This window comes from Carettochelys insculpta, chromosome 6, assembly GCF_033958435.1.
Source record: "Carettochelys insculpta isolate YL-2023 chromosome 6, ASM3395843v1, whole genome shotgun sequence".
In the NCBI taxonomy this organism is placed as follows: domain Eukaryota; kingdom Metazoa; phylum Chordata; order Testudines; family Carettochelyidae; genus Carettochelys; species Carettochelys insculpta.
In genome coordinates, this window is record NC_134142.1 from 54,425,498 (window position 1) to 54,439,987 (window position 14,490).

Consider the following 14,490-nt stretch of genomic DNA (forward strand, 5'->3'; position numbering starts at 1 on the left):
AGCCACAAGACCTCTTTTGAATAGTAGCCTAAGACACACCCTTATTTGATAGAAGAGCGGCAGGAAAAGCGCCTCAATCTCTTGCTCTTGAAAGAAATCAATACTAAAAATCTGCGAGCTTTAATAAAACACAGGAAAAATAGAAGAAACAACAAGTAGGAATAATAAGCACCGATACACGATAAAACAAATCTGAACAGGTAAGCAATGTAACAAAACAATAGATGACAGAGATAAGACTGCAAAGAGCAAAAGGGACCACTGTATAAATGCACTGGAGACATAATGGACACAAAAAGTCCTTAACAGAACAGCAAGCTGGGGTGGGGGAGGGGGATCAATACTGTGCTTTGAACTTCAGAATGTTTGAACTGTTCTAAAACTATGTAGGCCCTGAGTTTAATATTTTTCTCAGAACATAAAGAACAGCAATGCTGGGTCAGACCAAAGGCCATCCAGCCCAGTATCCTGTCTTCCAACAGTGGTCAATGCCACGTGGCTCAGAGAGAATGAACAGAACAAGTAATTGGCAAACAATCCAGTACTGCCCATTACCAGCTTCTGACAAACAGTCTAGGGACTCCTACCCTGCCCATACTGGCTAATGGTCATTGACAGAGCTATGCTCCATGAACTTATCTAGTTCTTTTATAATCCCTGTTACACAGTCTCAGCTTTACAACGTCCTCTGGCAAACAGCTCCACAGGTTGACTGCACACTGAAGATGACTATGTAAGTGTTAAAAAGAAGTGGCATACCCTTTCACAATTCTACCAAGAACATGACAACAGCAAATCAAGTTAAATAATTTGAGTAACAGTGACCATTCCTGTGCCGATGTGAAAGTAGTGGCCTCTTCTGACCCCCTACTGCAGCACGACTTGAGTTTCAGTCATTTTATTTGCCTGTGTGGGTCCCATCATTCAGGTGCAAAGTTACATGCTTATCCCACTACGTGAGCTAGACTTTTTTTTTTCCCCTTGGTTAAGTTTCACTGCTATACACAGTCAAGTTGTAGATAAAATACAAGCAAAAATGTGTACCTTTTATGAGATTCTGAAAAGGGCACACTCATAAAATATGTACTGGTTTCTCAGTAAAGCCCTGTGTGCACACAGAATTTATATTTGTAGCCGTAAAGCACTGAAAACAGCAGCATGTTGGGATACCATTTGCAGAAGCCTGTGCCCAGCCTGCTCCTTCCTTCCACGCAGTGGTGTCATCTCTTACCAGGGCATGAGAAGGAACAGCCACCAGAGAGCATGGTGCTCAGAGGAGCTGGCTAGCCTGGGCAATGGCTCCTGCAAGCGGCATCTTGACACACTGCTGCTTCCACTGGTGCTCTTCCTGCCCTGGTCACAGCCCTGTTGTTCTCACTTATTATCATTAGTACCTTGCAAGTCTGAGGAATATCTGCAGATATAAACTGTATATCTGCACAGGGGTCTACTTCTCAGTACTATTTTTTTACTTGAACCAATTGTTGTGACCTTTATATTTGTAGTCAGACACTTATAAACAGACTTCCAGTACATATAAGCCCCTGAATGGTGCACAGGTTCACTTTAGTAGGTTGGCTGACATCTTCTAGGATTTACTATTTTTAAGATATATCTTTACAACTTTTTTTTTTTGCCTTTAACATACCATCCATACCTGCATTAACATGGACTGGGTGGACCTGCACAGGGCCACCCAACAAAAACACAATTCAGACAGGAAGGAATCAGGGCCCTATCTGCACACACTGGCAAGGACCACAGACCAGAGAGGTGAGCCAAGCCAACCCTGGATGAGTCTGCCCTCTGACCACACCTCTGTGGTGCTTCCCATCCAATCGTACTCAGGAGGCTCTCACACTTTCTTAGAATGGAAGGAGGGTGTGATTTCCCCTGTAACCTCAGAACATCCCACACTCTGGAAAAGTCTCAACTGCCATCGTATACCGGGACCTAAAACTCCATAATCCCTCACAGATAGGTGTTAAACAGCTTAGGGAAATACTTTCTGGCCAGCTTTTTCCTCACTGAACACTCTCCATCAATGGCACATAGTATGTAAAAGTCAACAACTCTATCAACTCAGCGCATTCCAAAACTATTATCCTAAGAACAGTTACAATGTTTCTTACCTTAAAATTGTTTTCTTTTGGCTTTCGCCTCATGATTATATTGAATGTCTCATAGACATCTTCTGCTCCATTTTGGATTGTGTTTGTCATGTCCTGTTGATACTGGTTAGGATCCAGGAATACTCTAAATGTCCTTGTGTCCCCTTTTAGTTTTGGCTTGGGTTCTGGTCCTGTTCATATTTGAAACAGGAGTCAAAAATCAGACAAAAGAAAGAAACAGTGTTGAAAAACAAAACTAAGAGCCATTTTTCAGGAAAAAAATTGCTCTTGAAACATAATTAAGAAAAATGGACTTGGAAGCCCATATTTACGAGTATGATTTGTTAGTATGCGTCTCTAATGAAGTTTTCAGAAAGAGATCTATTTTGTTGTAAAATTACAAAGATCAAATGGAGCTATGCTAATTCACACCAGCCGATAGACTGGTTCATTATTTTTTCTAATGGATTATGTAGGGACTTTCTGGAGGCTTTCATTTAAAAAAAAGACAGCATAGTTAGTAAAAAATCTACCACCTTTCACACCTGTCGTTCAAGATGTGCTGCAAATGTCCATTCCATTTCTAAGAGTATGTCTATTCTTACCAGGAGATGGGTGAGTCTTTTAGGAGTTCAATTTTGCAGTTTTGCATGTCTGGTAAAGACTCTCCGGCCAACCTCCCTCAGTGAGGGCAGACCTTACAGTCGACTGCGGATACACTGATTCTAGCTATGCAACTTCCATAGCTAGAATTGCATACCTGCAGTCAACTGTAAGGCAGAGTACAGCCCAAACATAAGTGTGTGCAACATGCACAGTTGCCAGAGACTTTTGCCATAGCAGTATCTGTATTGTCACTTTGGCCCCCCTTTGAGTGGTACACTTACACATTGGTATATGAGGTACCACTAGCCCTACTCCCTGGATAGGTACCTGTGTCAGAAAACCTACCAAAGAGGCCTGCACCCTTGCCAAGCAAGTGATCTTAAGTCGCTGGAAGCAGCACATTTGCTCGACTGCAGCGGAAATGAATGCAGGCAGCAATTCTTCAGGTGGATACTTGGTGCCCTTTCATCCTCTCAGCCACCGCAATGAATAACTGCATAGACTTACAGAAAGGCTTTGTTCCATCAGGGCCAGACTCACTAGATAGGCGCGGTTAGGTGGTCGCCTAGGGCTTGAGGCTTTAAGGGGAACCAAATTATATGAAAGCAACTTTTTTCTCTATTTAAAAATACGTTCTCTCAAACAAAAAGTATCAAATATTGTACTTGTAAAACACTGCATCATTGGCATGTCACAAAAGTTGAGTTACATTACTTATTTCACATTGTGGAGCATGGCAGCGCATGTAAAAACATGACTGAAATGTGTCACAGCATTGCTTCAAAAGTGAAGGTAGCAAAGTCTTCCAGAGGAGCAGCATCAGAGGACAATCAGGGCTGGTGCTGTGATTTCTGGACAGTGACCAACATCTAGGATACCACCAGGCAAGGGGACAGTGTCTGATTAGAGCCTTGGCGACCTGTGACACAAAGTCTGTCATTACTGTAAGACTGGAAATGGCAACACACTCCAGAACCACGAACTATGTAGGTCAGGAGCAAGTCAGGGATCTGAGTTGTGGAGCTGGAGAGCGAACATACAGTGCAAGAGACTAAGACTGAGGAGATATGCATAGGAGGTCACATTCCTTGCTTGTGCTTCTCCTAAGCCATGCTGCTGGGTGGGGGGTGGGGGGGGTGCCTGCCCCAGCATTCATAGGAAGTGACACAGTGCTTCCAGAGGAACAGGGGAAGGGTGCAGAGCAGGGGCATGTAGCTGCCACCTGGACCCTCTCAACCAGTCACCAATGGAAAACAGTGATGTATCCGTGCAGTCCAGTGATGGGATGTTCTGACCTCCTGTGAGGCTGCACTCCCCCCATGGGTTTCCTCTCCTGTGTCAGGGTGCAGCCATGACAGCCAGTTTGTGTGACACCTGTGGAGCCAGTCAACCTTGCTCTTTGACCACCGGTACCACACTTCAAGCCCTGGGAGAGGCAGGTGCCTCTGCCACTTCCAAGGGTCAGGGTGGGGGTCTAGAAGTGGCACTCCATGAAGCCCAACTCTGGGCGTACGGTCTATCACAGCTCCCTTATCCTTTGGTGCCAAAGGGCTGCTACTCTCTGGCTTTTCTTCAGCATTATCTAACAGGATTGTTAAGGGGAAAAGCTCATTGCCAGTGGTGTGCTTCACATTACAGTTGAAGTACTTAGTAGGCGTTCACCAACCCTCTCACCAAAGGCAAGAATAGGAACTTGAACTGCCATGAGCTGTAAGAAGGAAGTGGGAGGGCACAGGTTTCACTCAAAGGAACACATCAGCTGATCCTACGGATACGACTAAGAAAAGTCTCTAACAACTGTGCATATAGGTGAAGCCCCACAACAAAATCAACATGAGCAAGCACTTGAAGCAGAATACCATACTTAAGTATGGGAAGCAATAAAGTGTTCATCATACTAAACAAAAATAGCTTTAAAAATGTGAGAGTTTAAAAACAATCATCATCATACCTTCTTCAATGACACGACCTTTATCATCCAACATGCCCTGGATTTCACATCCTCTGACATAAACCAGGCCGGTTTGCTCAACAAAAGCTCTCCTACGATCAAACTTTGTGCCATAAGGTTGTGTTGGACGCACCGTAATTAGAAAACAAACATCGTGCTTGCGCAGACCTTATTGAAAAACAGAAAAACCATGAGTTATCTGGTTTATTCACCAGCAACAGCCATGTTTGTTTCTTAACAAGCAATTGGAAATGTGTGCAATAGGCAAGCTTATTTTTAACCTTTTAACTAAGGTCAAGTCTTTAGTTGCCAATCTAGTTTGTACTGGGGGAATATGTCCAGCACTTAGAGGACACAGAGTCAGCAGTGTTTTATAATCTGTCTTTGATCCTACAATTATATGAGAATACCTCCAAGTTTAAAGATAATTATGTAAGACACTTTAAATAAAATCCTTTATATAGAAAATTTTGGTGCTATACTGAGGGGTTACAATAGGTTCCCCATATAAGGCCCTTCCAACTCTACGTTTCCATGCTTTTATTAATTATCCTCCTCTAAAATAGTCTTCAACTTTCTCCTTTGCCATGATGCCTGTTAAAAAGAGATGTCAATGGTTAGACTGACAGTATACAAAGGCCACTGACTAATACTGCCTCATTGTTTCTTTGTATTCCCCTCACTTCTGTATATCCATTTGGCATCTCTTGTCAATGGTCTTTGTCCAATGCTTGGCAGAGTGGGATCCTCGTTCATGACTACAGCTTCTAAGTGCTACACTTTAAAACCAGTCCAGATTGGATCAAACAGTCCACTAATCAGAGAACAATTTAAAAGAAATGACTTCTGGAAAGATTCTGCTCAACAAACAAGATGTAAATGGAAAAAAACCAAAAAGCAAAGACAGGAGAGGGAGCTTTATACAATATAGTTAGAAAGGAAGTGTAAAAGTTCTATATATGGAGACATCAGCCAAGAAAGAGCCCAGGACTGCAGAATACTTTTAAAAAGACATGGACTTGTCTGAGGTTCATAGAACAAATCTGTCAAGCTAGGTCTAGACTGCCGACAGTTCCGTTGGAGAGCTTTTCTGAAATTTAGCCTGTTCACACGGGGTCAAATGTTGGAAAATCCCCTTCTGACAAGACATCCCTTCTTCCTCATGGAATGAGGTATACAGGGATGTCAACAGAATGCTCCTGACTGGCAGATCTCTTCCAAGAGATCTGCAGTCTGGACACACACTCTGACAAAACTTCTGTCAACAGAAGCCTACAATCTAGACATAGCCTCTGATGTCCAGTGTACATCAGACACTTTGCTTTTCAGACAATACTTTGGACTATCTTCTGTCTTGCTGCCATTGATAGTCAATAACAGATCTTGGATGAGAAATGTTTGAAACGGTATTAATCCTTGTAGTTAGCTTACCATACACAAGGTATCTACCCTTGTTTCCCATACGACAATAAACTAACGTGGAAATTTCTATTAATGCTTCTGAGAAACTACTGTTGAACAGCTGTATCTGAGCTAGGACTTAAACTGATAATACAATCCCAAAGGTATATCTTTTGCAAAATACTCAATCAATCCATTTTACTGTATTTTCCACATTTAGCATTTATGCTATGAGACAACCTACAAAACCAACAGACTATCCAACTCTAGAATATTTAAAAAGGACTCACACTAACTGAAGTTACAGACTGTCAATGATACTGCAGAATATGAATAATTGCTTCTACCAACTTGCCAACAAAGTCAATTCAAGTCTAATTCTTTAAAATGTCACCTACTGATACTACACTAGGAAAAGAAAGGTTACTCACCGTAGTAACGGTGGTTCTTCGAGATGTGTCCCCGTGGGTGCTCCACATTAGGTGTCGGGCTTGCCCAGCACCACAGATCGGATCTTCCAAGCAGTTTCTGCCAGACCACGCATGCACCGGTGCGCGCCGCTCCCTTGCGCGCTCCTGGCCACATGCGCGATCCGGTCCCCGCCAGTTCCTTGACCAACCGCCTTGGATGCTCCTGCAAAACACTAAACAGAGATCGGAAGCGGGGAGGATGGGCGGGTAGTGGAGCACCCACGGGGACACATCTTGAAGAACCACCGTTACTACGGTGAGTAAACTTTCTTTCTTCTTCGAGTGTCCCCGTGGGTGCTCCACATTAGGTGACTACCCAGCAGTAACCCAAGATAGGAGGTGGGTAATCGGATTATGTGCAGCTTGTCCCCAAGAGGACCGCTGTCGAGAGACGGGTATCCTCTTGGAATACCCTGTGAAGGGCGTAATGTTTGGCGAAGGTGTCATAGGATGACCAGGTCGCCGCTCTGCAAGTGTCTTTTAGCACAACGCCCTTGAAAAAGGCTGTTGAAGCCGCCACCGCCCTAGTGGAATAAGCCCTGGGCGTGGCCAGTAAAGGAGTCTTTTTGAATTCGTAGCACATTTTTATGCAGGATACGATGTGCTTCGAGATTCTCTACGAAGAGAGACCTTCTCCTTTCAATTTGGGAGCGATAGAGACTAGGAGTCTATCCGTTTTCCGGAAGGACTTGGTCCTGTCTATATAGAAGGCTAGCGCCCTCCTCACGTCCAGGAGGTGTAGGCGTGCCTCTTTGTTAGAGTTATGAGGCTTTGGATAAAACGAGGGTAAAATGATAGGTTCGTTAATATGAACTCAGAAGAAACTTTAGGAACAAAGGCTGGACGCAGCTGTATGGTTACCGCCTCCTTGGAAAAAACAGTGCAGGGTGGCGTTGCCATAACTGCCGCAAGCTCGCTCACCCTGCGAGCTGACATGATTGCGAGAAGAAAGGTCGTCTTTATCGTAAGGAAGCGGAGGGAAATCGTGGCCAACGGCTCGAACGGTGGTCCCGTTATCGCATTAAGCACCAGGTCCAAGTTCCACGAAGGTGGAAGCGGTGTCCGAGGGGGGTATAGGTTTACCAACCCTTTGAGGAGCCTGGTAACCATGGGATGGGCGAACACCGTGTGCCCTTCCTCTTCGTGTCTGAACGCCGAAAAGGCGGCAAGGTGGACCTTTAACGAGGATAGTGAGAGTCCTCCTCTCTTGAGGTCCAGTAAATACTCTAATATCACAGGCATAGGCACCGAAAGGGGGGCTAGCTGTCTGGCAGAACACCATGCCGTGAAGCGAGTCCATTTCCGCTTGTAGGTCTTCCTGGTGGAAGTCCTCCTGCTACTTTCTAGGACTTGCTGCACTTCCTCTGTACACGTGCTCTCTAGGGAGCTGAGCAGTGGATTAACCATGCTTGTAGTCGCAGGCCTTGGGGGTGCGGATGCACTATGGACCCCTGGGCTTGCGTACGCAGATCCGGCGCCACCAGAAGGGGCATCGGTGGCCGGTCCGACATGCGCAGGAGTAGGGGGAACCAATGCTGTCGATCCCACGTTGGGACTACTAGGATCATTCGGGCTCCTTCCCTCCTGGCTTTCTTCAAGACTTTGCGGATGAGCACTGTGGGAGGGAAAGCGTAAAGCAGAGGGCCCCTCCAGGAGATTGCGAATGCATCCCCCAGGGACCCCCGTCCCAGTCCTGCCCTGGAGCAGAATTGTGGGCACTTCTTGTTGTGTTGAGTAGCAAACAGGTCTATCTGGGGAAAACCCCATGCGTGAAAAATCGGTCGTAGCAGATCGGGACAGATCTGCCACTCATGCGTGAGTGCAAAACGCCTGCTCAGCTGGTCTGCGTTCACACTGTGAGCGCCTGGTAAGTACGAGGCTTTCAAGGTTATATTGTTGGCGATGCACCAGTTCCACAACCGGACTGCTTCCGCACATAAGGCACAGGACCGAGCTCCTCCTTGCTGATTTATATAAAACATGGTGGAGGTATTGTCTGTACTGATCCCGACTACTTTGCCTTGTATACGGTCTCGAAAGTGTCTGCAGGCGTTGAACACTGCTCTGAGCTCCAGTATATTTATGTGCAGTGATCGCTCCGTGGAGGACCACAGCCCTTGCGTCACCTCTTTGCCCATGTGTGCTCCCCACCCTATGAGGGAGGCACCTGTAGTAAGAAAAACCAATATTTGTGGCTGGTGGAAGGGTACCCCTGTTAGCAGGTTCTTGAGGTTTATCCACCATTGCAGGGATTTGCGCACCTCTGTTGTGGGCGACACCACCCTGTGAACGGTGTGCGCTGCCGGTTTGTATACGCTCACCAGCCAGTGCTGCATGCTGCGCATGTGTAACCTGGCGTTCTGTACTACGAACGTCGCTGCTGCCATGTGGCCCAGCAGCTGTAAGCATGTCAGAACCGGCACCGTAGGGCTGAAGGTGATGACTTGCACGAGGGAGCCGATGGCCCGAAAGCGAGTCTCTGGTAGATACACTCTCGCTGTAATAGAATTTATGCGTGCCCCTATGAACTCTATGTCCTGTGTGGGGTCTATCTTTGATTCTGCCAGATTGATAACCAGGCCGAGCGAAGAGAACGTGCCTGCTGTGACGCGTATCATGCGTAGTACCTCCTCCTTCGAGGCCCCTTTGAGTAGGCAGTCGTCCAGATACTGGAATATAAATACCCCGTCTGTGCAGGTAGGCTGACACCACTGCCAAGGTCTTGGTGAAGACTCTGGGGGCCGAGGAGAGGCCAAACGGTAGGACCTTGTATTGAAAATGTTCTTTGCCTACCATGAACCGGAGGAATCATCGGTGAGCCGGATGGATAGTTATGTGAAAATACGCGTCTTGTAAGTCGAGGGCTGCGAACCAATCTCCATCGTCTAGTGCCGTAAGGATGGAGGCGATTGTGATCATCCGAAAGCGTTGCTTGCGCAGGTACTGGTTGAGGCCTCGAAGATCTAAGATGGGCCTCCAGCCTCCTGTCTTTTTCTCCGTGAGGAAGTACCTCGAGTAGGACCCTCTCCCTTGCAGTTGCTCCGGCACTCTTTCCACTGCCCCTATGAGCATGAGATGGTCTACCTCCTGCTTGAGTCTCGCTACGTGGGGGGCCTCCTGGAGGTGGGGCCTGGGTGGAGGTCGTGGTGGTGGGAGCGACTGGAAGGGGATGGCGTACCCCGTGGCTATGATCTCCAACACCCATTTGTCTGTGGTGATCCTTTGCCACTGGTCATAGAATGGTCGGAGGCGATGGTGGAATAACCGCTTCAGATGACCTTGTGCGATGGTAGTGATGGCGCAGCCCTGGATCTGTGTGTCAAACTTGTGGCCTTTGGCCCTGCCCCGAAGACGCACGGCTCTGTTGGGAACATCGCCTGGGAGTTCTGTACTGCTGGTGCTGTTGATGTCGCCCTTGCTCGTAACCCCTGTGGTACTGGGGACGCTGTTGCTGGTACTGGTACCGTCTTTGTTGAGGGTAGTACTTTTTCTTTCTGTATGGAGGGGTGTAAATCCCCAGGGTCCTAAGTGTGGCTCTTGAATCTTTACTGGAATGAAGGACCGAGTCAGTTGATTCAGCAAACAGCTTCTGCGAGTCGAAGGGAAGATCGACTATCTTTGCCTGCAGGTCCCTCGGTATACCCGAAGTCTGGAGCCAGGACTCCCTTCGCATCACCACTGCCGTAGCTGTAGAGCGTGCTGCTGTGTCCGCAACATCCAGGGCGATCTGAACTCCCGTCCTCGAGGCCGCGTAGCCTTCTTGCACGATGGCCTTGAGCACCGGTTTCTTGCCCTCTGGAAGCGAATCCATGAGGGAGGTTAACCTAGTGTAGTTGTCGAAATTATGGTTCGCTAGATGCACTGCGTAATTTGCCATTCGCAACAGTAGAGTGGAGGAGGAGTAGACCTTTCTGCCGAACAGCTCTAGCTTCTTGGCATATTTGTCTGTTCCCCCTGTCTTGAATTGAGATGTCTTTGATCTTTGTTGCGACGACTCCACCACCAAGGAATTTGATTGTGGGTGGCTGAACAGAAACTCCATGCCCTTTGCCGGCACGAAGTATTTTTTTTTTTTATCCGCTCTCTTGTGGACAGGCGGAATAGTCGCAGGGGTCTGCCATATCTTAGTGGCGGACTCCAAGATTGCGTTATCAAGTGGTATTGCTATTTTGGAGGAGGCCGGAGGTCTCAGATTTTTGAGGAGCTTATGGTGTTTCTCTTGCACCTTTGCTGTCTGGATGCCTTGCGTGAAGGCCACCCTCTTAAACAGCTCTTGGAACTGTTTGAGATCGTCCGGAGGATGGACGTCCCCCGGGGCCGTAGCCTCGTCCGGGGAGGAGAGCGAGGAACCACTAGGGTACACCTCTCTGGACCCTTCTGGTTCCTGTTGGTGATGGTACATCCGCTCTCTGAAAGCTTGCAAGGGAAAAATCTCGGGGTTCCATAACCAGTTCCCCCCTGAGATACTTGAGTCTCTGTCCCCGTTCGCGATTGCCCTCGGGCATACGGGACCGTCTGTGGGGATCTTTCCCTGGTAGATTGCCGGTGGTGTCTATGCCCTGCATGATAGGGGCGACCACGGCAGCATGGGCACTGCTCTTGGGAAGGTAACCTAGACCACTCCCTTGGTGCATACCCTCTGCGTCTGGGGGAGCGAGATCGTCGAGAGACCTGGGACACTGGAGAGAGCGATTTGTGATAGTACTCCAGCGGCTCAAACCCCAGGAAGGGTGAAGGTGGTCCCAGCCAGGGCGAGGCTGGTTGTAAAAATGGAGATGGGGGCTCCGGGTAGGCTAGGGGGGACCCCTGCCTCCTAGTTGGAGTCTGCAGCATGAGCGGAGGGCTGAGAGAAAGCACTCTGCAGCCCTGTCTGGAGAGGGGCTGCAGTGCCTTGTTTTGTGTGCAGCCTTCCCCATCCCTTGAGGGGGTAGCTCCACCCCCTGACGTGCAGGGGATCTCAGCCCCGTCCGCGCCATGCTCGGCACGCTTATGGGCGGTGCCGCACGGGCGGTGTCCTCCGGTGCCTGCAGGCTGCGTGCCTGCGCGCTCTGCACCGCCGGTTCCCCGGGGTCGGGGCCGCTGCTTGCGGTGCCGCCGGTACCGGCGCTGTTTAGCTGCCGCCCTGCCTGCAGTGCGGGGCGGCTGTTTGATTATCGGAGGCTGAGCCGCCTCCACGTGGCTCTCCGTGCCGCCGCCGATCAGCTGTTGCTGCGGCTGGGGGCTGTGCGCTCCTCCCGTCCCGCTCGCTGTTGCTGCCGGCAGGGATCGGGCTGGGGAGACTTTCCTCCGTTTTTGCGCTGATGGGGTGAGGGAGGCGGCATTCCTTTTATGGGCCCCGGAGGGTCCCTCCTGCTGCGGCCGCTCCGGCACGTCTGGCTGGAGGGCCTTGTCGAAGAGCAGCATTTTAAGCCGCATCTCCCTGTCCTTCCTTGCTCTGGCTGTTAATTCTGCACAGAAGGAGCATTTCTGCGTGACATGGGACTCCCCCAGGCACCTTATGCAGTGACTGTGCCCATCAGACGCTGGCATTGGCTCTCGGCAAGACTCTTATTCCTTGAATCCTGAATAGGACATTGTTGGTGAGTCTTTCAGTTGTTAATGGGGTACTTAGCACCTTCTCTGTGCTGTTTTCCCCCTCTCCGATAGCCTGCTGCGGCAGGAGGGCTAATGGCCCTAGGCTCCTGGCCTCCGGTGCTCCGCTTGTTACTAGGACTGGACTGAATGCCGTCCCACTTGTTGTTTCTTTTTTTTTTCTTTTTTTTTTTTTTTTTGAAAATAACAACTGGCTAACTTAACAGTAGCCTAAGAACTTGAAAACTTTAAAGAAAAACAGTTAAAACCATTGAATACGCTAACTTGGCCGTAGCCTAGTCAGATTCCGTCTGCAGCCGACAGCGGTTAAGAGGAACTGGCGGGGACCGGATCGCGCACGTGGCCAGGAGCGCGCAAGGGAGCGGCGCGCACCGGCGCATGCGCCGTCCGGCAGAAACTGCTTGGAAGATCTGATCTGCGGCGCCAGGTGAGCCCGACACCTAATGTGGAGCACCCACGGGGACACTCGAAGAAGAACGCAGGATATATGGTGCCAGTTGGCAATTGCTGACAATATTAAAAGCCACTACAGGAAAACACTGGCTTTAACCAAGTCATAGCTTGTCACATACCCACTGTAAATATAAATGGATCAGATTTGCTCCATGACTTAAAAAGGAGACTACTAGCATGCAGACCGAACCACCTCTCTACCCTACTTGTCTACTCTTTTGTTGGTAACAAGTAGGCTGTGTCTACACTTGCATTCCTCTTTCAAAAGAGGCATGCAAATGAAGGAAATCAAAAATACAAACGAGGTGCAGATTTGCATATCTGGTACCTCATTTGCATATTCTTATTTTAAAATGGCTTCTTTCGAAAGAAGAAAACCAGTGTAGACGCTGTACTTTCAAAAGTAAATCCCATCTTCGAAAGAATCCTTCTTCCATTATTTTTTATGGCAAGAAGGATTCTTTTGAAGATGGGGTTTACTTTCGAAAGAGCAGTGTCTACAATGGTTTTCTTCTTTTGAAAGAAGCTATTTCAAAATAAGAATATGAAAATGAGGCGGCAGATATGCAAATCTGCACCTCGTTTGTATTTTTCATTTCCTTCATTTGCATACCTCTTTCAAAAGAGGAATGCAAGTGTAGACACAGCTGTAGAATATTACTTTTACAAGATAAAATGGAATCATGGTGTAACATAAAAGATATGCAACTAAAATATTCAGCAGGTTGGGCTTGCTGTCAGGTGCTTATACAGTTGAGTAGGTTTCACTTTAATAACCCTACAGTTTTGATTCAGGATAACTCTAGACTTCTCAGAGTATTTGAGGATTTTTTTTTAAAGTGACTAATGGAGTTGTCCATCTTGATATACTAGTAAAGTAAACCATATAAAAAATATTATGGTAAGCTTAAAAAAAAAAAAAGCTGAAGGCAAATCTGTAAAATCATTGCTCCATAAACTTCAGACACTTTTCCTTTTCATTAAGGCTGTGAGTCTGTCGCTGAGATCACAAATTCCATGACTTTCTGTAATCTCCATAACTTGTGCAGTGACTTGCCTGGTTATCCCAGGAGCCACATGAGCAGTTTCGGCATCTTCTGGCAAGCCACATCAGCCACTGCTGGGGCAGTCTCAGACCACTGCGTCTCTCAGCAGCAGTGGGAGTTTTGGTGTGGGAAAAGGCCCAGCGTAGACGGTAGAGGCACAGGAGGGGCGTGGGCTCTGGGAGATGCCACTTCTGGGGAGCACGTTGAAGTAGCATCATGTCCCTCGACTCTAGGCAGAGGCGTAATGAGGCTGCTCTTTACTCAGCCTCCCCCTGTAGGCACTGCCCCCACAACTCCCTTTAGCCACAGATCCTGGCCAATGGAAAATGTGAAGCCAGTGCTCTGGGTGGGACCTGCACATGGAGACCCCCCTTATGTGCCTCAGCCTAAGAGCTAAGTGACATGTTGACGCTCCTGAGAAGCACACTGAGTAGGGTACAGAGACAAGCAGTCCTGCCAAATTCTCCCTTCCCCACCCACCTTTCGCCAACAGAGCACCCAAATTTTAGTCACGGGTATATAGTACAAGTCAAAGACTGGTCAAGGGTCATTTGTTTACAGCCTGTAACCTACCCATGACTTACTAAAAATATCCATGATTAACAGGTACCCTTAACTTTTCATGTTATCCCAAAACAGTACAGATATAGGCAGTTTTTATTATGGAGACATATCTCCTTTACGAAGTCGTTGTCAATAAGCATTTCTAAAACAATAACTACAGAGATGCAAACAAACAACATTTCCAACTACTATCTGCAAAAATGGCAGCCAAGCCTAGATATAGCATATGCCAAGAAAGGAGGCACTTCTAGCAGCACAGTAACTTCCCCACCTCCAGTGACATTAGCAAACTAACT

General features: G+C 47.8%; 1 protein-coding gene across 3 annotated transcripts in view; it reads right to left on the reverse strand.

The window, feature by feature from the left end:
• AQR (aquarius intron-binding spliceosomal factor) overlaps nucleotides 1-14,490 on the reverse strand; it is a 107,312-nt gene that overhangs the window by 52,902 nt on the left and 39,920 nt on the right. For all 3 annotated transcript variants that reach the window (XM_074996923.1, XM_074996921.1, XM_074996922.1), the window contains 2 exons: nucleotides 4,669-4,836; nucleotides 2,133-2,302 (listed from right to left, as the gene is read on the reverse strand). In XM_074996923.1, coding sequence (XP_074853024.1) covers nucleotides 2,133-2,302; nucleotides 4,669-4,836 — 338 coding nt within the window. The remainder of the gene's footprint in view (nucleotides 1-2,132; nucleotides 2,303-4,668; nucleotides 4,837-14,490) is intronic.